The 25843-nt window shown below is 49.5% G+C and overlaps 8 protein-coding genes across 8 annotated transcripts; 7 read left to right on the top strand and 1 right to left on the bottom strand.

Moving 5' to 3' along the window:
- Positions 1-300: 300 nt before the first annotated feature.
- On the top strand, positions 301-1985 carry N7508_000365 (putative C2H2 transcription factor (Con7); the record flags this gene model as incomplete). The annotated part of the gene is made up of 4 exons (XM_058458450.1): positions 301-337; positions 390-814; positions 1173-1353; positions 1642-1985. The coding sequence occupies 4 exons, from the start codon at positions 301-303 to the stop codon at positions 1983-1985; spliced, it is 987 nt and encodes a 328-aa protein (XP_058324672.1).
- Positions 1986-4738: 2753 nt separating this feature from the next.
- N7508_000364 (pentatricopeptide repeat-containing protein) lies at positions 4739-7407 on the top strand (the record flags this gene model as incomplete). Its single annotated transcript, XM_058458449.1, has 2 exons — positions 4739-5542; positions 5605-7407. The coding sequence occupies 2 exons, from the start codon at positions 4739-4741 to the stop codon at positions 7405-7407; spliced, it is 2607 nt and encodes an 868-aa protein (XP_058324671.1).
- A 1613-nt stretch (positions 7408-9020) lies between these two features.
- N7508_000363 (xenobiotic compound monooxygenase, DszA family) lies at positions 9021-10654 on the top strand (the record flags this gene model as incomplete). Its single annotated transcript, XM_058458448.1, has 4 exons — positions 9021-9131; positions 9180-9368; positions 9421-9668; positions 9727-10654. 4 exons carry the CDS (start codon positions 9021-9023, stop codon positions 10652-10654), a joined length of 1476 nt encoding a protein of 491 aa, XP_058324670.1.
- A 288-nt stretch (positions 10655-10942) lies between these two features.
- Positions 10943-12040, top strand: N7508_000362 (Yip1 domain protein; the record flags this gene model as incomplete). The annotated part of the gene is made up of 4 exons (XM_058458447.1): positions 10943-11030; positions 11100-11508; positions 11575-11724; positions 11786-12040. The coding sequence occupies 4 exons, from the start codon at positions 10943-10945 to the stop codon at positions 12033-12035; spliced, it is 897 nt and encodes a 298-aa protein (XP_058324669.1). The 3' UTR covers positions 12036-12040.
- A 713-nt stretch (positions 12041-12753) lies between these two features.
- N7508_000361 (uncharacterized protein) lies at positions 12754-15290 on the top strand (the record flags this gene model as incomplete). Its single annotated transcript, XM_058458446.1, has 5 exons — positions 12754-13218; positions 13262-14173; positions 14234-14804; positions 14867-15168; positions 15225-15290. The coding sequence occupies 5 exons, from the start codon at positions 12754-12756 to the stop codon at positions 15288-15290; spliced, it is 2316 nt and encodes a 771-aa protein (XP_058324668.1).
- Positions 15291-16370: 1080 nt separating this feature from the next.
- Positions 16371-18301, top strand: N7508_000360 (DUF4246 domain-containing protein; the record flags this gene model as incomplete). Its single annotated transcript, XM_058458445.1, has 5 exons — positions 16371-16430; positions 16479-16537; positions 16592-16670; positions 16721-17647; positions 17702-18301. 5 exons carry the CDS (start codon positions 16371-16373, stop codon positions 18299-18301), a joined length of 1725 nt encoding a protein of 574 aa, XP_058324667.1.
- A 239-nt stretch (positions 18302-18540) lies between these two features.
- On the top strand, positions 18541-22669 carry N7508_000359 (ATP-dependent 3'-5' DNA helicase; the record flags this gene model as incomplete). The annotated part of the gene is made up of 2 exons (XM_058458444.1): positions 18541-21745; positions 22620-22669. The coding sequence occupies 2 exons, from the start codon at positions 18541-18543 to the stop codon at positions 22667-22669; spliced, it is 3255 nt and encodes a 1084-aa protein (XP_058324666.1).
- A 348-nt stretch (positions 22670-23017) lies between these two features.
- Positions 23018-25273, bottom strand: N7508_000358 (Zn(II)2Cys6 transcription factor; the record flags this gene model as incomplete). Its single annotated transcript, XM_058458443.1, has 4 exons — positions 23018-23276; positions 23342-23537; positions 23588-24137; positions 24200-25273. Coding segments are annotated over 4 exons (2079 nt in total), but the record flags the coding sequence as incomplete, so codon positions are not given.
- Between the last annotated feature and the right edge of the window lie 570 nt (positions 25274-25843).

Genomic DNA, 25843 nt, shown 5'->3' with positions numbered 1-25843 from the left:
TTCCCGGTGCCTCGTGCTTACCGCCACCTGCAAGGCATCCTAAAAGCGAACTAAGATTAAGCATCTTGAACTTCCAACTTTACACATTTTCTTTTTTTCCCGACCTCTGCGAGACTCTCTTCAGGTACGTTCTCAGCCACGATTTCAACGTGGCAACCTAGGCTCCCGTCCCTTGCTTGAAACGTGTCTGTCCGACTCGTCAATTTCCCCGAACTTGAACTCATTGTTATGTCGACGCGTCTCCACACAGAACGCGGAACATATCCTTAGATTCAGCCTGTTTGCGCGCGAATCTCTTATATGGACACCCGGCCCGCTTCCGAGTACGCACAGCCAGGTTCGCACTCTATCAGATACAAGACCTCGAGCACGCACCCTAACAATCGCAGACCAAACTTCTGCTGCTGCCAGTGCTCACTACACCCCGCAACCCGAGGTCCGCCCGACCTACACGCCACAACCTGAAGTGCGACCTAATATTTCGTCGTCAAACACCCCTCAGTCCGACTACGGTCTGAACCCTCCGCCCACCGCCCGCTCCCCTGCCTACCACCAGGACTACCTCCACCGCCCACCCCAATCCTACGCTCCCAACCCTCAACCCGGTGGCGCGGCAGGTATGGCTCAAGCAACAAGTCCGTTCAACCTGCCTACGGGCCCGCGCAGTCCGATCAATAAATCTGACGCGCCCGTTCCTATAGATCCTTCTCTTCCGGCCAACAGCCCCACCTATCCTCCTCCCTATTCTCCCTACCAGCCTCAGGGGCACGAGATGGCTCAGTACCAGGGCCACCCGCCCCCCCCCTCACCAGATGTACGCGCGCCCGGATTGGCCGCACAGCTATGGACAGCAACATCATGGATTGCCCGGTCCTTATGCCTCTCCCGCTACAACGGTTGGTTCTGCCTCCCCTATTGCCGCAACTGGCCCTGGACAGGTATGTTTTTGATGATCCCTGGAGGGGGTTTTCTTGAGGCTTCGTATTGTGTTCATTCACTGTTGTCTTTGGACACCTCTGGACTCGATTCGGCAGTTTTCTTTTGATTGCACGTCTCCTTCCCAGGGATCGCCAAAAACAGCGCTTGTCGCCCCAATCGCTATTTCGTGATTGGGGCTTGGTTTTGAATCTCTTGCGATTGGACCAAAGCTGACTCTGAATTTCATCCTCTAGGTCTACTCTTTCGTCCCAATTCCTGGTGCGCAGCAGCACAAGCGTCCCCGTCGTCGCTATGAGGAAATCGAGCGCATGTACAAATGTGGATGGCAGGGCTGTGAGAAGGCTTATGGTACTCTGAACCACTTGAATGCACACGTGACTATGCAGTCGCATGGCGCCAAGCGCACCCCGGAAGGTAGGTTTTTCATTCCCTTTGCTGGATGAGTGGTGGCCGATGCGACGGAGATCTTCGATCTTTTGTCGCAAATGGCTGGATCGGGTTAGCGCCGGCCGCGTGGACGCTAGTGAGTTACACTAGACGTCGCGGGGCTCGCAGTAGCGTGGCCGACGGCGTGAGGTTAAGCCTGCCTCTGTCCCTTTCCGCCGGCCCTAGCACCTGTCACCCACTAGTTCCGATCTTGTCCAACGCTATGTCCACGTCACGTTTCATCCAAGCTCACGGCTGACTATCTTCCCGCTATAGAATTCAAGGAGATCCGCAAGGAATGGAAGGCCCGCAAGAAGGAAGAGGAGGCTCAACGCAAGGCCGTTGAGGAGCGTGAGCGCGCTGCGGCCCAGGCTGCCCAGGCCAACCAAGTCGAGCCTCCCAACCCTTCCGACCCCTCCCATGGACAGCCACCTGCCTATGGCAGTGGTGTCCGTCCTCAACTCCCTCCTATCGGATATCAGCCTGCGGACAGCCAGGTCCCAGGCCAATACGGCGCCCCCCCCTGGTGGTGGCATGGTCTACCAAAACGGACAGATGGGTTACCCTCCAAACTACCCTCACTCTCCGTACCAGAGCGGACCGGTGTACCCGCAACGTGAGTAATGTCGCTATCACCTCCAGGATCGACCCTCTGGACCTGCTTGACAAGGTCATCCTCGCCCGACCTTGTCCCGTCCGCTGATCTCAAACCCGGCTACGGCTTCCAGAGACCACATCCGTCAGCTACCCGCAATAATTCTCCAATTATAAACATCCATCAACCACCCTCTGGACGGACGGAACTGCATTGCCCTTTTCTGTTTTTGCCTTCTGTGCTTTGTGCTATTTTCCTTTCTAATCACGATATCCCCGATCCTTGACTAACGTCCTCGTCCTGGATTCCGATCCCCCTCTCATCCCATCCTCTCCAACCTCCGCTCCCAATTTACTGCAATGATACCAACCTCTTGAGGCTTATGATCCTCGTCAAAGAGTGGCTTTTCCGGCTTTGTTCTGTACCTGTGATTCTCCTTGCTCTTTTAGAGTTTGCTTCGAGCCGAGAGGATGTTCTCCCTTCCTCTGCGCTCTGTCTCCTGTCTTGTTCTCAGATTCAACGATAAATGTCGAAGTGATGTGCGTTTGTTTGTGTCTTTTACTCATACTCTCTTCATACATTGCTCGCTGGCCAGGATTGTGCCTCCAAGGAATGGTGGGCGGCGGATTTTTTTGCATCTGTCATATTGATTAGCATTCTCCCAAAATGGTTCTCATGGGGGTTCTTTGTTTTAGTCTTGTTCTCTTTTTTTATCGTCTTTTCCTATCTTATGTCTTAACTCTGCCATGTGCTGGTTATCCTCTCATCTCTCCTCTCTATATCTCTGTGTTTGGTTTCCTATTCTTCCTCCTTTCCTTTCTCTCCTCCGCTTAACGTACATTATGCTACACTGATTATTTTCATCTGGTTTTTATTTTTGTGTATCATTCAAACCGGACTCCTTTTTCTCAGGTCAATCTTTTCCTTTTATATTTATATTTTTTTTTTGATTTTGTCTTTGCTTTCTGTAATATGCTCGAATGTTGGCTGTCATTGCTCGTTTGCTGCTTTGTATATATCCAACTACACCAGGCAGCAAAAGGCACCTCAATTTGGACTCAAGACTATCTAGTTTAGTTCAGATCGATAGAAAATACACCAAGTATCATCAAAGAGACCTAGAACTCTAAGTTCCTTCCACTGAAATTCGGAATCCGGTCTCTAAACCCAAAGCCGAGACAAGCCACGCCTAGCCCAAATTAGGATTGAGCCACGCACACGCACACAAAACACGGACAAAGTACCAAATACTTTACAACATCACTCTGGAACTGACTTTAGCCATGGCAGATCAAGTTAAAGTTAATTAGAAGTACCTTGTACACATACCACGCACAACTACTGCACCATGTCAATGCGTACATGTACATGCACCTGCACACACGCATAGCATAGCATGGACGGGTACCTGAACTGAACTAGAACGAAAACAGTAAAAGGAAGACAAAGAAAAGAGGCTAGACTACTGTATGTCATATGTCATACATAAGCATGATGTGTACATATCTGTACCTGTACCTGTACCTCTTAGTGTACCTTTTACCCGTATCTATACCTATGTATAGCATAGAGCGGGAGGCGTGAGCTAGTATAGTTCAGTAAATTAAAGTACAGTAAGTAACTTAACAAGCGTGGCTAGTGACTAGTTTCAGAACCAGGGACTAAGTGCTTGGGACTAGTGGTTAGTCACTAGCATCTCACATCCTATCTCCACGTGGCTGAAGGAAGTTAGGGTCAGTTAGTATCAGCCACCGATATCATCGTGGCGGTAATTTTTAGTTCGGGGTTTAGAGTTGGTTTTTGGCATTTCTTTTGCTTTTTTTCTTTTCTGGTTTAGGTTGCTGCTTAGGCTGGCCGCTAGCCTTTGGATGAGTTGACTGGTTTTGGTTAGGTTGTGCTTTTGGTGTATGTACTTGTTTGTTATTGGACTTGTCATATTGCTTGAATGTTGTGCATGTATTGTGTTTTTTCTATTGTGTTTTATGTTTGTGGGTTGGGGTAATGCTTATGGTACTCTGGCTAGGAAGTGCATTCTGCATGGTTTTCGGGATTTGCTTTTGATGTAAGCCCAGGACTGAAGCGTCTTTGTATGCGAGGATTTCGAGTCTTGACATGTTCTTCTGGGAGAGACAGTAAAGGTCTTATAAGACACAACTCTCATAATTGATGAGTTAGGCTGAGAGTAAAGATCGCCTGAAACCTATGGCTTAGACTGTGAAAGAAATCATGCACGCAATCATTATGATATGGACGAGATAATGAAGCCAAGGTGAAAAAAGGCTTGTTATTATAGTTCGTGTAGAGAAGGCCCGTCCACGGTTCTGTACGGAGAATGCAGATCTAGATCCGGGAACTAGTAAGATACTTAACGCAGGGAATGAGACTCTGGAAATGTGCTCTAGCGCTCCCGTCCAGGCCCGCAGGAAACAAGGGTTGGAAGGGAACTAAACTAGTTGCAGTCTAGTCAGATCTAGAGCCTGAGGTGTCAAGAAGACCGATCTGGGCTATCTTGACACCTGAGGCACTAAATATCTTGCTTTATGCCTGAATATTCGGGCGTCATAATCTAACCTGATACGAACTAGCGTGTTCTTGCAATCTGCGAAATTGTTTCGAGACTGTATCTCGAACACGCAATGTGGACATAATATCCCTTTTGCCTCTTTTTATTTGTTTTCTTCATTTCTTTGACCTGGCATTGTGGATTCTGTGTTTTATCTCAGCCTTTTACATACCATCCAAGCTCGACATTGGCCTGGAAACCACTGAAACCCGGCCATGACATTCCGGTTTCCGGGGTCGCTCGTGAACAGAGCTTTGCGCAGCAAACTTCTCACCGCACAGCAACACCGCGCATCCGTTGCAGGTGAATTGCAATTCCAGCAGACACAGACATGGCTTTCAGCTAGCCTCCGGTTCTACTCCGAACGCTCCTTCCAACGCTCCTTCCAACGCTCCTCCGGTCGAAACGACTCCTATCGCAAGACTTCGCGCCCAGGCCCAGGCCGCTTTGAGAAAGATGAACAGAAATCTATGAACAGAGGGAGGGGGAGCCGGAAGACCTTCAATGATGATTTGTCTTCAAAGAGAGATCGGGACTTGTTGATGGCTATTGCATCTGGCAAGGAAACCCTCGGCGGCCGGTATGACGTTGATGTTGATGGTGATATTGCCGAAAGCGAAGCCCTGGACAAGGAAGCTGCTGAGAAGTGGTCTGCTGAAGCCGAGAAGCCTGCTACCGAGGCGTCTGAAAACGATGCCTCGCAAGATCAAGTTCCTAGGGTTGAGGCTGAGGTCGAGACTGCCAATGGTGATGCCCCCAAAGAACCCGCACCTTCGGTCATAAAATCTCTCAAAGTTCCAAACAAGGTTATCACGGAGGAGCTGAAATGGTTGTCTGATCCTCGTGACTTTGCGGAGCGAGTTTCGCGCATTTTGCATGCCGGTGATCCCGCCCTGGCGGCGGCGCTGATCCGCACTGGAACGAAGCAGGGCATGAGATGTGATGTTGCTTGGAATACTTTGCTCCAGTATTGTATGGATCAAAATCACCCGCAGGCTGCATTCAAGTTTTATAATGATGTGAGTCTCTTGTCAGTTCGCTCGGCGCCGGGAACTACATGCTAATGGATATACTACTTTAGATGAAGAAACGTGGCAGAAGGCCGCTTGCGACAACGTACACGATCATGCTGAAGGGATTCAGCTCAGCCTCAGAATCACCGAGTATCGTCAAGACTGCTGCCTCCGTCTATCGATCGATCTCCTCACCGAACTCCGGCGTCAACCAGAGCATTATTCACACGAACGCCATGCTTACGGTCTGCCAACGGCATAATGATATGGATCGTTTGTGGAAGATTGCCGGAGACCTCCCAGAGGAGGGACCAGGTGCCCCAGACGCAGCTACCTATACTATTATCTTGGGTGCCGTTCAATTCGCAGCCCGCAAGGATATCCAAAAAATGTCCCCCGAGGAGATTGATAGAATCCTTGAGCGGAAAGCTCTGGCTGTGACCGAAGGCAAGCGGATTTGGGCCGACGTTGCTTATCGATGGAAAAACCAAGCCCTGGAACTTGACAACTCCGTTGTGAATGCGATGGCTAGCTTGCTCCTGGATGGAGCAAGTGACCTTGACTGTTACAATGTCATGGAGCTGTATAAACAAACCATGGGTATTCCCATTTTACAAAAACGGCCTATCGAGTCCGAGAGTTCATCCCGTCGCAGGATCACTCGCGAAGAAACTCAAACACTCGAACAGTCACAATCAAAACGGGAGGATAGTATGGAAGATGTTCCATTCGTGGATGAAAACAACCAAATTATTAGAGAAGCAGAGCCGGGCGAAGAGGCCCAGCCGCTCGCTGAAGAACCAGAGGAATTAGAGGATGAAGCAGAAGAACCAGAAGAGGAAGAATCATTCGAAGAGCTCTTCAGGCCTGTCGTCCCAGACTTAGCCGAGCTTTCTTTCCTCAAGCCAGACAGCAAAGAGCTTACTCTTCTTCTGAATGCCTGCTTCACCATCACCCACGGCACCGAGGCTGGTGTCAACTACTGGAAACTTCTGACCATCCAAGACCCGAAATATCTCATTGAACCCGATAGCGTCAGCTACCTCCAATATTTCCGACTTCTCCGCATTTCCCGCTCCAGCAAAGTCGGTGTCGCTGCCTTACGGGACCAGATGATTCCGTCCGGTGTAGCAAACGGAAAGGCATTCCACGTCGCTCTCAGTATCTGTCGCCGTGACCGTCGCAACCACTCGGTTCTTCAGCACGCAAACGAGCTGATGTCCTTGATGGGTAAAGCGTTGATCCTCCCGGATCTCCGAGTCCTCGAGGGTTACCTAGAATTGATCCAGATCCTTTCCAGCCAACCCTCGGTGCTCCTGCACCTGCGAGGCCTCGACATGGAAGATACTTCCAGCAAAAGCAGACTGCAAGACATCGGCCGCAAAATCCAAGCGAAGCTGCGCCTGGCAGCCGTCGCTACCCTGCTACCCTATACCGCCCAGCTTCACGAGGCAATGGAGCTCGGAGGTCCCTCGAAGAATAGTCGCTGGAGTGAAATCCAAAACCAAAAAGACAATGTCAACGGTGCCGCGGCTGTCAAGATTTTGTCGCGCATCCGTTTGATAGTCGACGATACTCTCATGGATGACTATAAGTCGTTTGTCTCAAAGGCTGAGCGCAAGATGCTGATGGAAGAATCGAAAATGCTGAAGAAATACTCTGACAAAGCTGTTATTCAGAGCTTCAGAGGCAAGACTGTCTACCCGACGCCGGAGCAGAAGAGATTCGGTGGCGAGCGCATCAAGCGATTCCAATTGGAAGCCCGGAAGAATCTTTCGAAGAAGCAATTCGAAGAAGGTTCCTACCAGGAGCCGAAGGAGCAGGCGGAGAAGGCTCCGGAATGGGATGAATCTTTTCCTAAGAAGGACTAAGGCCTGACTTGAGCATTTTTTGTCTTTGCCTATTACGGACCAAGTGACGGACCGTTTGTATAATGCTTGTACATCATACTTTTGGGATATAGACGGCGTTGCATATGCATTTGTACATAATACCACTGGTACATTCTCAACTTCACATATAAAAGATATGACATATTTGTTTCAACGCTTGAGCCTCTTTCCATTCGGTCAGCTTACATCGGGACCCAGACACCCACTCTAGGACCGACGGGCAATTTCAGATGACAAGCCGATTCTAACTAAACACTTAGCTTTTCTCCGTGACAAGCTATCTGAATAATTATGATTAGCGCTATGTAATTCGCAGCTATTGTGTCGCAATACTCGCTGAAGATGCGCTACAGCACGCAATTGCCGTCTCTAGTGACACCTCACATCTTGGCTGAAGTAACTTGTACAGTTCTTCTCAGCCGATGACCGAGGCCATCAATCAAGCCAGTTAGAATGGACTGCAATTTCAACTCCAAGCTCTCCATATCGGAACACCCGCGAAAAATGGCCGTCCCCGAACAACGGCGGAAACGGTACCACATCTAATGCTTCACAGACCATGATACAAAAGAAGAAAGAACGCTCATCCTCAAGCTCGATCTGTTCATTGTTACTTATGCTTTTCTCGCATATTGGACTAAGTATATTGATCAGGCCAATGTCAGTAAGATGCACTCCTCTGTCATCATATGTCGCCGTTATATTGGGTGTCCCAGTTTCGACGCTTTGATTTGCTTTCTTGATGACTTACTTGACTGTTGCTATGTCTAGTGTTCTCTATGGGTAAATTAATAGCATTTCAAGCGTTCAATAGGGGTAAAGAAAGGCGAAGTAACGAATGCAATTGAACTCTTCTTCTAAGCTTGAGTCAGTAGTATTGAGGTGCGCTAGTCTGTTTGAGGATGATCTCTAGGGCATAGGGTTTCCGGCTCGCATTTTGGCACCTCTTTAAGATGATTAATTTTTGTCTTGTCAACTGTGATCTATAAAAACAGGGTATATGGGTAGATCTTGCTAGGTTGTTATGGGAATTTGTTTAGTGGAACTCCCCACATGCATGAGGTGCTTGTTGCTAGGGAGTATATCATAGGATAAAAACACGTGAGATAGCAAACATACTACTCCTGACTGAGTATATGAATTTGATTTTACTTACTGTAAAAGCTCTACATGCAGGTAGTTGTCACGCAATCTGATAGCCGATGATGAAATGCATCACCCAAACCCCTCTGCTCTATAGTTCCTATAACTGTTTTGCTGTAGTAAGAGTTTATTCCACAACTATGTTTCTAGAAACTAAAGTATGAATATGCAAGGAAGTGGCCGTGGAGAAGATGACGAATTTTATGGTTCGCCATGTATATATCGCCTGTCGAAGTAAAAATCGCATTGTCGCGACTCGGAGTTTTACCGTCCCCCCTTGTCGATGGAGTGAGATATCTATCCGATGGACAAATACTAGGTGGGATGTTGCGGGGGTAGGACAAGGTCCTACTTCCAGGTTTGGGCCTGAGAGGGTTTGTTTTGCACGTAATATAATGCGACTGGATTTTTCGCCAAGATAGTAACAACCTTAGTATATACCACCAACTATGGGGGAGCCTGGTGCATCTACAAGCCAGAATGGCTCAGGCAAGAAACATATCTTGCTCAATGCGTTCGACATGTCTACTGTTGGGCATCTGTCTCCAGGACAGTGGAGGGTTAGTCTGCAGATAGCCGGACGTCGCAACCAAGCTGACATTCTATAGAACCCCAAAGACAAGTCTGCAACTAAGCGAACCCTCGAGTACTGGGTAGAGCTCGCGAAGCTGCTGGAGCGCGGGGGAATCAACGCATTGTTCCTGGCCGATACAACCGGAGGCCATGATACCTACGAGGGTAAACTGGACGAGTGTATTCGACGAGCTGCGCAGTGGCCGGTCACAGATCCAACTATTGTGAGTGTAAAAAATACAATCGGACTAATCAATATCTGACTGGTTTGGGAAGCCCATCTCCGCAATGGCTGCAGTGACCAAGAACCTCGCGTTTGGCATCACGGCCTCAACTTCATTCGAGCAGCCTTTCCTGCTGGCTAAGCGCTTCTCTACATTAGATCATCTGACTAATGGTCGACTGGGTTGGAATATTGTGACTTCGTATAAGAAGGCAGCCTTTAAAGCTATTGGAGTGGATAGCCCCATTGAGCAGGATGAACGATACCGCCAAGCAGACGAGTATTTGAGGGTGCTATATAAGTGAGTGATTTGCTACGCCTTGTACCTAAAAGTACAAGAGCTGATTTGGATCACTTAGACTTTGGGAAAGTTCCTGGGCTCCTGATGCTCTGTCACCGAACTGCGAGGCAGACTCGTACATTGACCCCGACAAAGTCCGCCAGATCAACCACAAGGGGAAATACTTCTCATTAAGCACACGGCACATCGTCGATCCATCTCCTCAGCGGACACCGTTTCTCTTCCAGGCAGGAACTTCACCGGCAGGATCGGACTTTGCTTCGACTCACGCGGAGGCGATCTTCGTCTCTGCTCATTCGCCAGAGGTGCTGCGACCAAAGATTGCAAATATCCGCAAGCTAGCCGCAGAGCGAGGTCGTGATCCACAATCCATCAAATTCTTCGGGACTTTCACACCAATCGTGGGTGAGACCGATGAGGAAGCAAGGGCAAAATACGAGGAGCTGAAGAAATACGCCTCACTGGTTGGCGGTCTGGTTCTGTTCAGCGGGTGGACGGGCATTGATATCTCCACAATCCCACTCGACCAGGATCTCACAGCCGCAGACACCTTGGAGGCTGGCAAAGTGACCAGTCTACTTGACTCGTTGCTCAAGACTAGCAAGGATGTCCCGCGCTGGACTCCTCGTGTGGTCGCCGAGAAGGCTGCAATCGGCGGTCTTGGTCCAGTAGCTATTGGAAGCCCGGCCACTGTTGCTGATGAGATGGAACGCTGGATTCGAGAGTCTAACCTCGATGGGTTCAACGTCGCCTATGTTACTACGCCTGGGACCTTTGAAGAAGTGGTTGACTTGCTGATTCCAGAGTTGAGGCGGCGCGGTCTGTATCCTGAGCTCCCAGAACCATTAGAGCCATCACTTACAGCCCGTGAGAAGGTACTTGGTCAGGGCCAGAAAGAGCTTCGGGCTGATCATATTGGGAGCAAGTATAAGTATGATGTCTACCAGGAAGATGAGCCGTATGTTGAGGACTCTGAGGAAAAGTAGTAGATATCACATATTGAGCAAATTTAGCCTCTGCATTCCGTATGCAATGAAAATCATCAAAGAAAGACAATGAGTGCATGCATGAGATGTATCAACAGGTGAAACGTGAGTAAACATCCCGTGCCGGGCGGTACGTAATGCCACTCTAGCCTTTCCGGGACAGCTCGACCAACTCGCTTTCATACTCCCCGATACCCTCGAACTTCTACGTCCATACTTTGCCTGAAGGTGATAGGTGATTGGTGATAAGTGATACCCTTGCGCTATTTCGTAGCTCCGATACAAACCATGGCTACTGTACACCACGGTCACCCCCATGGTGATCCTCATGATGATGATTCCCTCCTGGACGACGACCTGATCGAAGCGGATGACGGTGAGTACAGATCCTGCGTCGGCACTGCTCCCTGCACCTGAGCCATGTTTTAATCCAGTGTGATTGTAGCCATCGAAGCCGAAGACCCCCTGCGCGATACCTCCGACACGGCCCCTCTGCGAGGCAACATCCAATCTGACTCAGGCAACAGAGGCAATGCATCTGGGTATGGAAACTACCTGACCTCCTCAATCGGTGGTGAAGACCGTCGCGCAACACAAAACACCATTGACGAGAGTGTGTGGGAAACATTGTCGCGCGACTTGGTCGCGGTATGGGAGAAGATGCGCCAGGTGCTCTGGCCGAAGTACCTGCTCGGAGGAATGATGCAGCGCGGAGGTGGTGGTATGAGTGATGCCGAGAGAGGCGAGGCATCAGGATTCGGTCGTAACATTCGAGGACTCGTTGGACGCTGGCCGGATGCCGACGTGGTCCTGCAGGGTGGCATGAGCGATGGGCTGCGTGATTGGGATCTCTGGTACGTTTCACACTGAGACTTCTGGCACTGCATAGAGAAAAGCTAACCGCTGCATTTACGCTATAGGGGACCACTCATCTTTTGCTTAGTCTTGAGTCTGTTCTTGTCTGTCGCAAAGGGCGATCAGTCGTCATTGGTATTCTCGGGTGTATTCTGCATCGTCTGGATTGGAGAGGCAGCTGTGACCCTCCAGATTAAGCTGCTTGGTGGCAAGATGTACGTGGGCACGACTTCATCATCCGAGTACGATATACTGACCTTGCGACTTGTTTTTTAGTTCCTTTTTCCAGTCCATTTGTATTATCGGTTATACGCTCTTCCCCTTGGTCATTGCGGCGATGCTCAGTGCACTCGGACTTCCTACCATTGCGCGGATACCAGTGTATCTAGTGTTGGTGGCATGGTCATTGGCAGCTGGAGTGAGCATTTTGGGAGGCTCGGGGGTGGTTCGGAACCGTGTCGGCATCGCAGTGTACCCACTATTCGTCTTCTACATTGCAATCGGGTGTCTCTGCTTCATCAGTTAAAGTTCTATCCTCGATATTGTGCTCGGCAGGATTGAGGCAATGCGCCATGGAGAGCCACGGCGCATTGGACGGCCTCAACAGCGAGATATTTTACCAGAATAGCACGGGTTACCGGTATATCCTTGAATCGCATTTAGGTCAATGAATTGCTATTGTTCATCAAGAGTTACAATAGAATTGTAAAAAGCCTTGGGTCATTTGTCTTCAATGTTTGGCCCCGCACCCGGCGGTCAACTCATAAGTACCCGGCAGCTAGCTTTCTTCCCTCCATCTTTCTCTTCTCATCACCTCTCTTACAATCCCATTTCTTCTTTCTGCTTTGATCCACCAGGCTCAAATCAGTTTCCAACAATCGGTTTTTGTTAACCACCAAGCTTCGGCTGCCTCGTGCAACCACCCATCTGCAATATCTCAACGACAAGTTTGTCCTCAGCCCAGGACGCTGCGCCATGACTCCTGATTTCCTTGAGCAGGACCCCGCGTCCGCCGGTGAGTGACAGCTTGGGCACATGCTCCCAACCTCCCCCACATTTCCGAATAGTCTCGCTGACAGGCTTCAAGCTCCGCGGCCAGCGCCAGGCAACAAGCAGCCCGATCGTGAGTTACCGGATAGCTGTCTTCGCTTCTGCGATGTCCCTCTCTTCCACGCGATTCTGATCCTCTCTTACTCTTCTTCACTGCTCCTCTACTACTTGACGTTCATTTTTGGGCTTCGAACATGCGATCTGACATCCGCATTTCTCAAGTGACCGACGGCAACCCGTCCTCCCCCAGCTACTCTGACAACGACGGAGGTGAACGCCCCGTTCGACAGCAACTTAAAGAAACCAACCTCGACGCCACAACTCAGAAGAACGCCAACAACAAGCGCTCGCACGACAGGTCCGACAATGACGCAACCTCCGAGGCCGATGCTCCCCCCAAGAAACGATCCCGAGAATGCACCCCCGAAACCGCTTCGCGATCCCAAGACACTTCCTCACTTCAGAAGAACGGAAGCAAGAAGCGCTCCCTCGACGACTCCGACAATGACGCAACCTCCGAAGCCGACGCTCCCCCCAAGAAACGATCTCGCGAATGTACCCCCGAGAAATCATCGGGAGCTCAAAATCCCACCTCAAACACTTCTTCCGGAGTTGAACAGCCCGAGACAGATACCGCACCCGACGGTTATCATTTGCCTGTGAGTTATTCGCCTCTCCCATGGTGGTACGTGGAAATCCCAGGCTTCGTGGATATCCCGAGTCCCACGCCACCCTTTCCCCCCCTTCTCCCCTCTTCCGGACTATGAGGATTCCCCGAGTCCCGCGCAATTCAAGTCCCCCAACTTTGTCCCTTTTCCCGAGGAGAACATTCTGGAGACGATCGAGATAGATGCAATTCCCGATGAATCTGTGGATGTCAATACCCAAAGTGATAGCCTAGATCACGAAGAGCTCATTCGCTCGCGTTCTGATCCCGTCCCTTGGGAGCCCGAGCTTATTGCAGCATGGCAACAACTGCACGAAGCTAACCCGACTACAATCCCTCCGGTACCTCGGTCGGTACGCAACCAGAACGCTGAGAACGTGGAAGGCCATGAGCCAAAGAAGGCTAGAAACACGGCAAACTGGGTGGATGAGATTGAAGCTAGTATTCCAGCCACATCTGACACCTCAGAAGCGCCGGGTAGTGGTCGGGGTAGCTACCGCACTGTCCACTGCGAGGCTTCTATTGTCATTTCTATCGAAGGCCAGCCACAATTGCCTGTTAAGATTTCGTTCAATGTTCAAGTCCCTCTTGAACCTGGTCATGCACAATACCCGGCCCCTCCATTCCACATCTCGATATCTTCAGACGAGGATACCCCAAAAGATGATATCTCATCCCACATCTCTACCTCCTCAGACGAAGAATTCTTGCATGGAGATATCTTGCCCAGTTCCCATCTACCCAGAACCCCGGAGCGCACCACTCACACCGACCATTTCGGTTTTGAGCCCATTAGTAACCCAATATTTACCCAGGAAACCGAAAAACCCCCAGCTACCATGGAACCCACCGAGACGAAGACAGTCCCACCGGACGAGACTCTCGCTGCTGAAGCGCAACGCCAGAAGACAAACAATTCGGACGAACGCAAGACCAAGATGAACCAGGTGAGTTTGCTGTCTTCCTTGCTCGAAAATAACCTTCACTAACATAGTACCTTGTGGTAGACTTTCTCTTCGAGTGCATTCGGCAATACCTCCACCGATTCACCTTTCAGCTCTGCATTCAGATCCTCGACAACATCCACCTCTGTATTCGGATCCTCGATGGCATCAACCTCTGCCACTTCACCGTTTACAACTTTGTCGGCTAATGCAAAGGAGCCGGCCGTCACTCCCAACCCCTCTAACAATAACAACCCAGCTTCCACTTCCGCATTTGCATCATCCTCTCTGTCTGCTTTCGCCGGTTCCGACGATTCTCCGTTTGGTAACCTCGCTGCTGGTACCTCAACCTCTGTGTTTGGCAAACCCGCCAACTCCACTGGCTTTTCTACATTCAGCAGCGCCTTTCCGGCTACTGGGAAATCCGGCGGACTGACAAGTTTCGCATCTCCCAAAGTCACTTCTTCTTTCGGCGACTCCAAGGCCAAGGCACAGCCACTTGGTGCCAAAGCACAAGCCTTTGGTGCCGTGCAGTCTGACAACGAGGATAGCGAGAATGAACAAGACGATGAAGGCAATGGCAATGACACATTCGTGGCGGAAAAGACTGATGAGCGGTTCGTTGAACAGCCTGGTATGCATCTCGCCTTTCAAATTTCCTTCAGAATCGAGTATGTCACTAACACTAATGCGCAGTTGAAACTGGCGAGGAAGATGAGGAGACCATCTTCGCCAACAAGGGCAAACTTTATTGCTTTGATAACAAGCAATGGAAGGAGCGTGGCGTTGGGACCTTCAAGGTCAACGTCAAGTCGGGCCCGGACGGAAAGCGGACCGCCCGCATGATCATGCGCGCAGATGGCGCTCTGCGTGTCATGCTTAACAGTGCCATCTTCAAGGGCATGCACTTTGGTGACCAGCAGGGTGCGGCCCCTGCCGGCCGCCGAATCTTCCTGGCCAGCAAGGAAGATGGGAAGGTAGCCAACGTGCTCCTTCAAGTGAGTCCTCTCCCTTTTGCTTTTCTTCTTCTTCTCAGTGCTGATTTCCGCCATAGTTGAACAATGAGAACACGGTCAACGAGCTGTACGCCACCCTAAAAGACTTCCTAGAGGAGGTCTAGGTTGCAAATACTACAATCTACAGACTTGCATGTGTGTGGTTTTTTTTCTTCGCGATTTTCATAAAAATTCCATAAGCTATTTATAAGGAGGGTGGGGAAGAATGGAGTTTCTCACTTGTAGTGAGGGAAGCGAGGACAAGGTGAACATGTTTTGATTAGCAGCGGTCCTCACTCAATACAACATCCGCGAATATTTCAATATCAATTCTTCGTAATGCCCAAACCTGGATCTGCTTTCTCCCTCAATACATGTCCGTGGTCCGAGTAAGCTTAATACCAGGCCAGTATTTGAACGTTGCTGTCAATATTGAGCTGAAATATACAGCATCTCACATCTCGCGCGTTGTGTTTGTACTCTACAGCCTCAGCGACCTATATAGGGCACAGAAGTGTTTCAACTGTTGTCTTCAATCTAAGCCTTCTCTCTTCATCGAAATGAGACGACTTCCAAGAGTGAGGAAGTCGTTCATCTTCTCACGTTATAAAAGGATTATTCTTATTCTTCACCTTCATTCTTTAATCATTTTCTCGTCTTATATTTTTACCTATGTAGATCTACAACAGAGGCCATGAGACCCTTGACACTCTCATCTTTAAATTATTGCGACAATCAACATAAGGCGTCGTAAATGGACACAAAATATACGAAGGAAAGAGAAGCCTATTTAAGGCACAAAGAATCCATCAAATGGTGACTTTTGCTTCGAGAAATTCGTATACAAACCGTCTCATACTTCATTCATGGCACTGTAAACAGATCTATGACCGCTATTCTACAAAACGCCTTCTTTCCTCAGTCCGAACCTTCCTTTCTCATCTACCTGGAAGAATTGAACAGGGGACTACTCACCACGCCGAAAACATCGGAGACTCATGATGCGTCCAGTAATCACTTGGATCTCTAGCTCTACAGTAATATAAGTTAGCATTATTTAAGCTCGAACCTGCTTCGCATAATGAGACATCGAGGCCTACTAGTGGCCCAGTGGCTCTTGGGTGCCAAGTCTTCTGCCTACCGTGCCTAGCGGCCCCAACTGTATATAAGCCCGAGCCTCCCCTTTTTCATTCTGAGCAACAACAATGTCCTCCCAGCTGTCTCGCTTTGACCTGCCCGGGTTTACCCTGCCGCTGACATATACAGTATGTATGTTTAAATGTCAGCATTATACCACTAGCTAATCCAGACAGCCCGGATCCGAAGATGACGCGGACCCTCTTTTCCCCACGGCTCTAGATGAAGAGGCCTGGTATGTTGATATTCCATAGTTCACGATGTCCAATGGCCAACGAAAACATGTTAGGATCATCTATGTATATAGGGAGATTCTGATGATGCGTCTTATGAATACCATCACAGACAAGCCCGAATGGGACCAAAAGGTAAGATCCTCATCCAACTTCCGAGATTGTAACTAAACCAATGCTGTTAGGTGTACAACGAGCAAATAACCAACAAATGGCGACAAGAAGTCGCTCAAAGTGGTCAAGACGTGACCGAAATCATGATGGACTGGGTCATCAAGGAGCTCCAATGGAAAGCCGAGGTTCTCCAAAACGAAGGTCTCACCTACGTTTTCGATATAGGCGTGATCAAATCAGATACTGCGATCTCCGAGGCTCTGAAACATGAGTTGGTAGAAGCTGTGGCTCCATTCGACAATGTCCCCGAGGAGCAAAAAGATTATCATCCTGGAACCAACAAAAAGGTAGTTGATCTTGTGCACCAGTCACTCTTTCCTGTCGTTTATGGCCATACGCACATCCTCCGTGACAAAATAATTGGCTTGGAGGATTGTCTGAGCAGTGTGGGTCAGGGAGAATTGCTACCCGTTTACGACAAAGGACGCACGACAAAATACAGCCGCAAGTTTCAATGGCTTCCTTGTGATGTCGAACTACTCGAGAATGATGAGTGTCGGATAACTTCATACATCAGCAATGCTCACCCCATCGAGCATCGAGCATTGTATGGAGCTGTTGAGAAAATCATCGCGCGAGCCATTCCCCTTTGGAACAAAAGTTTGACATTGCCATCCTATGACGTTGGCCAGAGAATATCCTATTTTGAAGTTGAGTATCTTGAACATAAGGATCCCAAGCCTGCTGAGTCAGACTTCGAAGATCAAGAAGAATATTGGGAGAAGTGCGAGAAATGGGAGGCTACACAGCCAATCAAACAACCGGAGCCATATGGGAGATTCAAGGCCCCTGACTACCAGGAGCCAGGTAACTGGACTGATCTTCGAAGCGAATATCGAGAAAGTGGACTTCAAGTCATTGTGAAGCTGGCGAATATCGAACTCACTCCCGAGAATCCCGAATACGAAGGCGGAAGCTGGCATATCGAGGGACAGTTGGTTAGTGATCTTCCAAGTTATACCATGGATAGGCCCGCTAATATGTCTAACTAGAACGAGCACATCTGTGCAACGGCTATCTACTATTATGACTGTGAAAACATCACCGAAAGCATGCTCTGTTTCCGTGGACGCGGGAATGATGAAGCTTTGATGGACCTAGGCTACGAACAAAATCGACACGAGTTCCTTCAACAGGTCTATGGTTTCTCTGGTGAGGGCTCTTACGACACAAAAGGCACAACGCAGGAACTTGGAGGTGTGGTGTGCAAGGAAGGCCGTCTCCTAACTTTCCCTAATGTCGTCCAACATCGGGTCTCGCCATTTTCACTCGCAGACCGATCTAAGCCTGGTCACCGCAAGATAATCGCCTTGTTCTTAGTTGACCCTCACATCCGGATTATCTCATCTGCCAATGTTCCACCGCAACGTGAGGATTGGGGGTTTGAGAGAGAAAGGACTGTGGATGGGTTGTTGTCTTCTAAGCTTCCAGTCGAGCTGCAGTACATGGTCCGCAAAGACTTGCCCAAAAACTATATGACTATGGACGAGGCAAAGCAGTACCGACTTGAGCTTATGGAAGAAAGAGGCGCCAAGTCTCAGAGTCAGAACCAGACGTTTGAAAATGGTTCGTTCTCACTGTGCGAGCACTGAAAGCAGGCATTCTATCTCCAATTTTCTTAGTCTATGGATATGTGATTGGTCAATAAATTTGTTTACTCGGAATCTTAATAGAAAGTCCCTAGCTCATCTTGGACTTCATTCGTATACTTCGCTGGACCCACTTCGCATCTATATTCCTTTTTGGGTAATATTTCCCACGTGACCACGCGTGGCCATTTTGCAGCCGGCGATAACGTCACAGGCAACACAAAGCACCATGGAGCCTCGACATGGCAGGATCGACACCAAACCAATCCTCAGTATCAACACTGAAACGGAAACGAAATCATGAACCAAGCGGTCAAACAGAGTCCGCTGAATCTCCACCCTACGACGCGTCGCCTCTAGATCCTGCTCTCCTAGATCCTGCCCTCAGAACGCCCGCGAGTACTAACAGGCCAGAGACAAACACAGAGGAACCCGACACCGCAAAACAACCAGCTATCAAAAAACTTACCAAGAAAAAGAAAGCCACCTCTAATGCTGCCTCGAAAGCGCCACAGCGAACCCCATCCGGGCCCCTGCCAGATGCCTTCAAGCGCATTTCACACATCCACCGCGCCTTGAATTTGGTATATACATTTTGCTGCACACGCAAACATTTCGCAACCACTTTCGACAACATAAAGAAGGCAGTACAATCCCAACTTGGTCAAGAACGGGAACTCACAATTGAAGATGTTGCGCGCGTCAAAGTCCTCGTTCCCCAAGCTGTCCGATTTGAGTATGTGGATGAGGCGAAACTTGAAGTCATGACTGCTGGTGATCAGGAAATAGCTCAATATGGTTTGCACAAACGATCGACTCTAGCAACTTCAGCAGACATGGCTACGACTGAAGACAACGATGGCGACTTTTACGGCTCAGATGGCACCAGACATATTTTGTTGTTCGAATTTATGGACGGTGATCTGAAGCGAGAAGTCCGGCACCCGAAGACCGGAGAGCCTACTAAGCCCTCGCGTCGCATGAAAGACGAGGATCTCAAAATGCCCGTCTATAGCCAAAAGCAGATGCTGGGTCTGATTGAGAAGCGCAATATCAAATTCTCAGATGCCCTTAATACATTCTTGGTTCAATGCCAGGATGATAACACAGACCCTGTTGAGTCTCTTGAAAAAGAGAAGGATACTTTTCTGCCCACGCCTCCAGGCAGTGGGTCGAATACACCTGCGGTTGTAGCCAAAGCACCGGCAACCATCCCAAAGGAGCGCAAGTCCATCGAGGAAATCATCGCGGAAATTCGGGAGATGCAATGGTATCATGCCCAGATTGTGCCTGAAGGTCATCGAGTGTTCGAAGCCCAGTCGCCTGTCTTCGGGGATTTGACGTTCCAGCTCTCACAAGACATGGTCAATGCTCTTTACAACACAAAAGGCATTACGCAGCTATACTCTCACCAAACAGAGGCAATTAATCACTTGTACGAGGGTCACAATGTGATTATATCGACCTCGACAAGCTCTGGAAAGTCCCTCATCTATCAAGTACCGATGCTTCACGAGCTAGAAAAGGATCCTGAAAGCAGAGGAATGTACATATTCCCTACCAAAGCTCTAGCACAAGATCAGCGACGCAGCATGATAGATCTTTTGCAGTATATGAACGAGTTACAGCATACGATGGTCGAAACATTTGACGGAGATACGCCAATGTCGAGTCGGAACTTGATCCGTGATGAAGCCCGGATTATTTTCACTAATCCTGACATGCTGCATATCACGATATTACCACAAGAAAGTGCCTGGCGGGCTTTTCTGAAGAACCTGAAGTTTGTCGTTGTTGATGAGCTCCACGTTTACAATGGGTTATTTGGATCCCATGTTGCCTTTGTCATGCGGCGGCTCCGCAGAATTTGTGCTGCTGTGGGCAATCGTCATGTCAAGTTTATATCTTGCTCTGCTACTGTTGCAAATCCCGAAGATCACATGAAGTCCATCTTTGGGGTGCAGGATGTGAAACTGATAGACTTTGACGGTTCTCCTTCTGGCCGCAAGGAATTTGTTTGCTGGAACACTCCATTCAAAGACCCTACAGATCCTACTTCTGGACGTGGTGATACTGTGTCTGAGACGGCAAGGCTATTTTGCCAGCTAATTCTCAGGGGCGTGAGGGTAATTGCTTTTTGTCGCATCAGACAGCTCTGCGAGGTGCTTCTAAAAGCCGTTCGAGCCGAATTTGACAGCCTCGAACGAACAGAGGTGGGCAAGCTCGTTATGGGTTACCGAGGCGGGTATAGCCCTCAAGATCGACGCCAAATTGAGAAGGAAATGTTCGAGGGCAGATTGATGGGAATCGTGGCAACCAGCGCTCTGGAACTGGGTGTTGATATTGGATCACTGGATGCAGTCATCACCATGGGATTCCCCTACTCTATCTCCAATTTGCGTCAACAAAGTGGTCGAGCCGGACGACGCAACAAGGATTCCCTCTCAGTCCTGATCGGGGACCGATATCCGACTGATCAGCACTACATGCAAAACCCAGACGAGATATTCACAAAACCGAACTGCGAGCTACAAATCGACCTAGCCAACGAACTTATCCTCGAAGGTCACGTCCAATGTGCAGCCTTTGAGATGCCCATCTGCCCAGAAGAAGACAGCATCTACTTCGGCGACCAACTCCTCGCTCTCGCCCCAACCCGCCTCATAAAAGACTCAATGGGATTCTTCCACTGCAACGAACGCTTCCGCCCCCAGCCCTCCCGCTGCGTCTCAATTCGCGATACAGAAGACCAGCATTTCGCCGTAATAGACACAACAAACAACCGCAACATTGTCCTAGAAGAAGTCGAAGCCTCGCGCGCCTTCTTCACAATCTACGAAGGAGGCATCTTTCTACACCAGGGCCAAACCTACCTAGTCAAAGAACTAAATCCAGACAGCCGCTTTGCACGCGTGGTCCGCGTACACGTTGACTGGAGCACAATGCAACGAGACTACACAGACATCGACCCAATAGAAACAGAAGCAATGCGTGCCGTCGGCACAGACCCATCATCCTCACGCGCATTCTTCGGCGCAATTCAAATCCACGCCGTCGTCTATGGTTTTTTTAAAATCGACAAACGGGGCCGTGTTCTCGATGCTGTGGCTGTTGATAACCCGCCTATCGACCTCCTCACCAAGGGCATGTGGCTCGATGTGCCCACGCGCGCTATTGATATACTTCAGTCTCACAGGTTGAATGTCGCGGCTGCAATCCACGCGGCTGAACATGCTGTCCTTTCCCTCCTACCCTCGTTCGTCGTCTCATCACCCGGCGACGTCCGCACAGAATGCAAAATCGCAAAGAAGGAACTTGGCAAACCACTCCGCCGTGCGAATGTCCCCGATGAATATGAACAGAAGCTACAACCGCCTTCGCGGCAGAGGCCTGCTCGTCTTACGTTCTATGATGCAAAAGGTGGATCGTGTGGATCTGGAATTGCGAGTAAGGCGTTTGAGTTCATTGGGTTACTTCTTCGGCGGGCGGTTGCACGGATCGAGGCTTGTTCTTGTCTTTCGCCGCAGGGCTGTGTGGAATGTTGTTGCGATGAACGGTGTAGGGATATGAATGTGGTTATGAGCAAGGCTGGGGCTGGGGTTGTTTTGAGGTGTTTGCTTGGGTGGGAGGTTGATGTTGATGCTTTGCCTTGGGGAGAGGATGTTGATGGGGAGGAGATTGGGCTGGGGGGTCTTGGGGAGTTGGCTGGGGGGTTGGAGACTGTTATTAGGGCCGAGGAGGTGCCGTGGAAGGCTGGGTGTCGTGCTGATGAGAAATAATCGAACGTCTGTACTTTTACTTCAGCAACCCATGCATCCAATGGGGTCATAACTCTTTTCATGATCCCCGTGAAGTATGAGACGAGTTCTTTATTGATTGATGCATCCTTTGTGCCTTAACTTGACCTCTCTTTCTTCACCTCCTTTTCACCCATTTTCGAGTGCATTGTATTAATTATCTAAATTATTTCAAGGTGGGGATTTGAATTGACTTTGGCCTGTGTTGTATAAACTTGGACATTGAATGTAGACATGGTTTTGGATATGACTCGCTCTTTTATATTTCCTTTCCCACCCTAAAGCCAAGGAGTGCTGTTTCGACTCAAGTGCGGCTGTTTGAGCCGAAGCCAGAAGATGGTCTATAGTACTAATCCCATATATCCTAACTACTTGGAATGTTCTTGAAAGAGACCTGACACAGGAGGCACGGTGAATAGTCCCACACTTTAAAGCAGAAGAAGAAGAAAATTAGAAAATAAAGTAAATGGAATGTATTAGTCAATGATCTTATGAGAATTTGGGTATAATAGATGTACATCAAGTCATGGCCGAGGAAAATGTCTTCGGGGTTGGGGAGAGTGAGTGTGAGTGATGATGATATGGTAGGTATAGGGGCATGTAAGGTGATGGCAAGTGCAGGATGGTATGATATATTATAAAGCAAGGGAACGATGCTGTAAGAAGGGGGGAGAGTGTTCATAGGCGGAAAAGCAGAATCGGCAGTGAAGATGACATGCGTGGAGGGGTGAGGGTATTTGGCTGTGCTGGGTGTTAATGGCAGAAATGGATGTATGGCTTGTGTCAACGGGGATGGATCTGGGGATAAAAACTGTCGTAGGGGGATCGAAGTCTCCAAAAAGGGTATGGGACTGAACTCCATGTCAAAAATGAGTCTTCTCGAGCCTGGCAAGGGGGAAATAGACAGCTCTTCTTCTATCATTCAAGGGTGACCGCTCTTTGAACTGGAAGGGCTGTCATCTTCACGGCCATCCAAATTCATCCCCCGGAACATATACTTCATGTCACGAACGTTCTCGCGGAGCTCATCCCTGGGCTGGCTCAAACGTTCGGCGGTCATAGCACGAATTTCGCGAATAATATCTGTGTATCCTTCCTCGTTTGGAAGCCACCAATGTTCGAGGTCGGGTGTTTGCCAAATGGCAGCGAGAGCGGTTCGGAATCGAGGGGCCATGATGTATCTGTTCAAAACGATTGATGGTTAACACTATGCTAGGCATGAGGTTCAAAAGCAGTGATGACTTACCCATTTTGCTCCATCAACGCCATCTTCCGCCGCGACCACATCTGATACTTGCGCTCCTTTGGAAGGAACATACTAGCGATTCCAATACTGTTCTTGAACATGATGCAATATCCATTATCCTTGTGCGGCCAACGATCCATCGTCTCGATCAAACGGCACTGTTCTTCGGCCAACTCCTGCAGATCTGGCAGTTGATCTTGACCCAAAACCAGCATAGCCTGATATCGGTACATTGTCTCGGTGGACAGGATGTCAATCCAGGCATAGTTGAAGTCCCATAAGGGGCCACGGTGCAACCCCCCGGGACGTATGGATCCGTAACATCATCTTCGGTCAGGGGAAGCTGGTGCGGGAACTCCTGCACTTTGTATTCATAATCGTCGAATGTTCGCAGGATCGCTTTAGCGTGCTCTATCATCAGGCCCAGCTGGTCGTTTTGCACGGCGAACTGCTCCATCGAGATCATACCGCGGGACAGTTTGGCGTACAGTGAGGCCATGTCAAGACCGAAGCGTCTGTTTATCGATGCCACGAGGGCAAGTTGTTTCGATGGGTCATCGGGGTAGATGGCGGCTTGGTCGGCGTCATACTGCTCCTTTAGAAGATACCAATCTCGACTGAGGACTGTTTCGGTGCCGGCTAGGATCCCAACGACCACGTCGAAGCGGGCATACCATAAGAAGATGTTTGTATGGAGCTCATTCACGTTGGCAGACTCCGGTGTCAATAATTCTAGCATCAATGCATGTGCTGCTCGATGGTGATCAATCAAGTTCATCCAATCGCCGATGTACTCCTATAACAATCAAAAAGTTAGAGAAACATTTTCAGTGGCCTCAGCATGGAAGAGCAAGGTACCTCGAAGGTCGTCAGGACAAGAACAGTGCAAAGTGTCGCCTCACTGTGACCCTCTCCTGAGCCCAGTGATTTCCGAAGTAGAGTCAAGGCTTTATTATAATATTTTAGAAATGTAGCAAGCTTCCCCCCAGGGCTCTGCAAGGTATGATGGTAGGCCGAGAAGCCCACCAGGGCGTAGAGAAGAGGCTCATACTGCAACGCGAGTTCAATAAGATTGTGCTGAATGAAGCGGGAGCAGCTCTGCCTTAAGAAGAAATGAGGCGTAGTCAAGAACTCCGAGTGGAAATTTAGATAAAATCGCAGATCGTCTGGAAGGCGCGCATTGCTGATCATTTCAACTGTGGAATGTCCAATGCTACCCGAGCGCACGCTCATCGACTCAAAGCGCGATGACTCAGTTGACGGCGAACTACTCTGTTCTTTGATGGACGAGGGTGCGTCCGTGTGCTTGATACTGCGCTTCCGGAGAGACTGCGAGCTTTGACTCTTATGCAAGTCCGGCCTGATGGTTGCGGGTGGTGACGGTCGCGATTCGGATATAGCACTGTCCGGCTCCTCCTCGTCGATGATGGGGTCTAGGGGGCTTATAGCCTCAATGTCGTACTTTTCAGACGAGTCGCTCCCTTGCGATGGCGGGCGACCTGCGCGCGACTTGCCTGTAGCCCGCACGCTACCCTTGGATGACGAAGTCGGTGACGGATACACACACTCGCGCGAGCCTTTTCTACACCTTTCACATAGCGGACGGCTCTCGTCGCATTTGATCCGGCGTGCGCGACAGGTGAAGCAGCCGCTTCGAGTGCGCTTGTGTTTCTTCTGGTCGAGTGGGTTGAGCAGGGATGCTTTCTGGGAAGTGTCCGAAGGGGCCACAGCCATCGTCGGGGCGGAAGGATTGTGCCAGAATGCCACGCTCTCAGGATATGAGGTCGGGCCAAATAAGGAATACGCCGAGGCAGTGTCTGGCTGCATTGAATCGAGGAAACCCGATAGGGTCTGGGACTGATATGACTGCGTCATGGTATATATAACGAGGCCCGAACCCCCCTCAGAAATCAAAAGTTCAAGGGTACATGTATCTTTCCATCATCACCCAATCAGTCGAAATAGATGAAGGAAGCATGGAGAGATGGAAGTGGTGGGGTGGAAGTAGGTCCCAAACTATTGGATCCCGGGACGTGCGGAGATTAAAAGGAACTCGCAGCTATAAATTCGCTATAAATCGCTATGAAATCGCCCATTGAGTCGTCAATCCTCCAATAATTACTTCTTTTGACTTCCATAAGCATTCTATTTTGGTGTCGGCCCAGCCTCCGGTTAAAACCAGAAGCCCAAGCGTTGTAAGACGATCCTGATCTGCGACCGACTCCGTATCCAATACGAGTAATGTCTGCGAGTAATGCCTGGGATTACTGGGATTCCTATGGGCTGATCCAGGAAAGATATTGTCCGGCTAAAGTCCATGACTTGTGCTTGGGTCCGGCGGAGTTCAAGCGGAGCCTGGAGAGAGTCCTCACTCGTCCGTAGGGTGGCATGCCTAGTAAGGAATACGGACCGCAGGGAATTAAATAGATTATTTCAATATTTCAGAGCTAGCTCTGAAATGCCGAAGTGTACACGGATCTAGCAAAAGTCCAAAATGTCACT

The sequence above is a fragment of the Penicillium antarcticum genome (assembly GCF_028974205.1).
Source record: "Penicillium antarcticum strain IBT 31339 chromosome Unknown utg000001l_segment0_segment0, whole genome shotgun sequence".
Lineage (NCBI taxonomy): Eukaryota > Fungi > Ascomycota > Eurotiomycetes > Eurotiales > Aspergillaceae > Penicillium > Penicillium antarcticum.
Note: the sequence above shows the minus strand (reverse complement) of the source record. Positions and strands in the feature narration are given on the sequence as shown.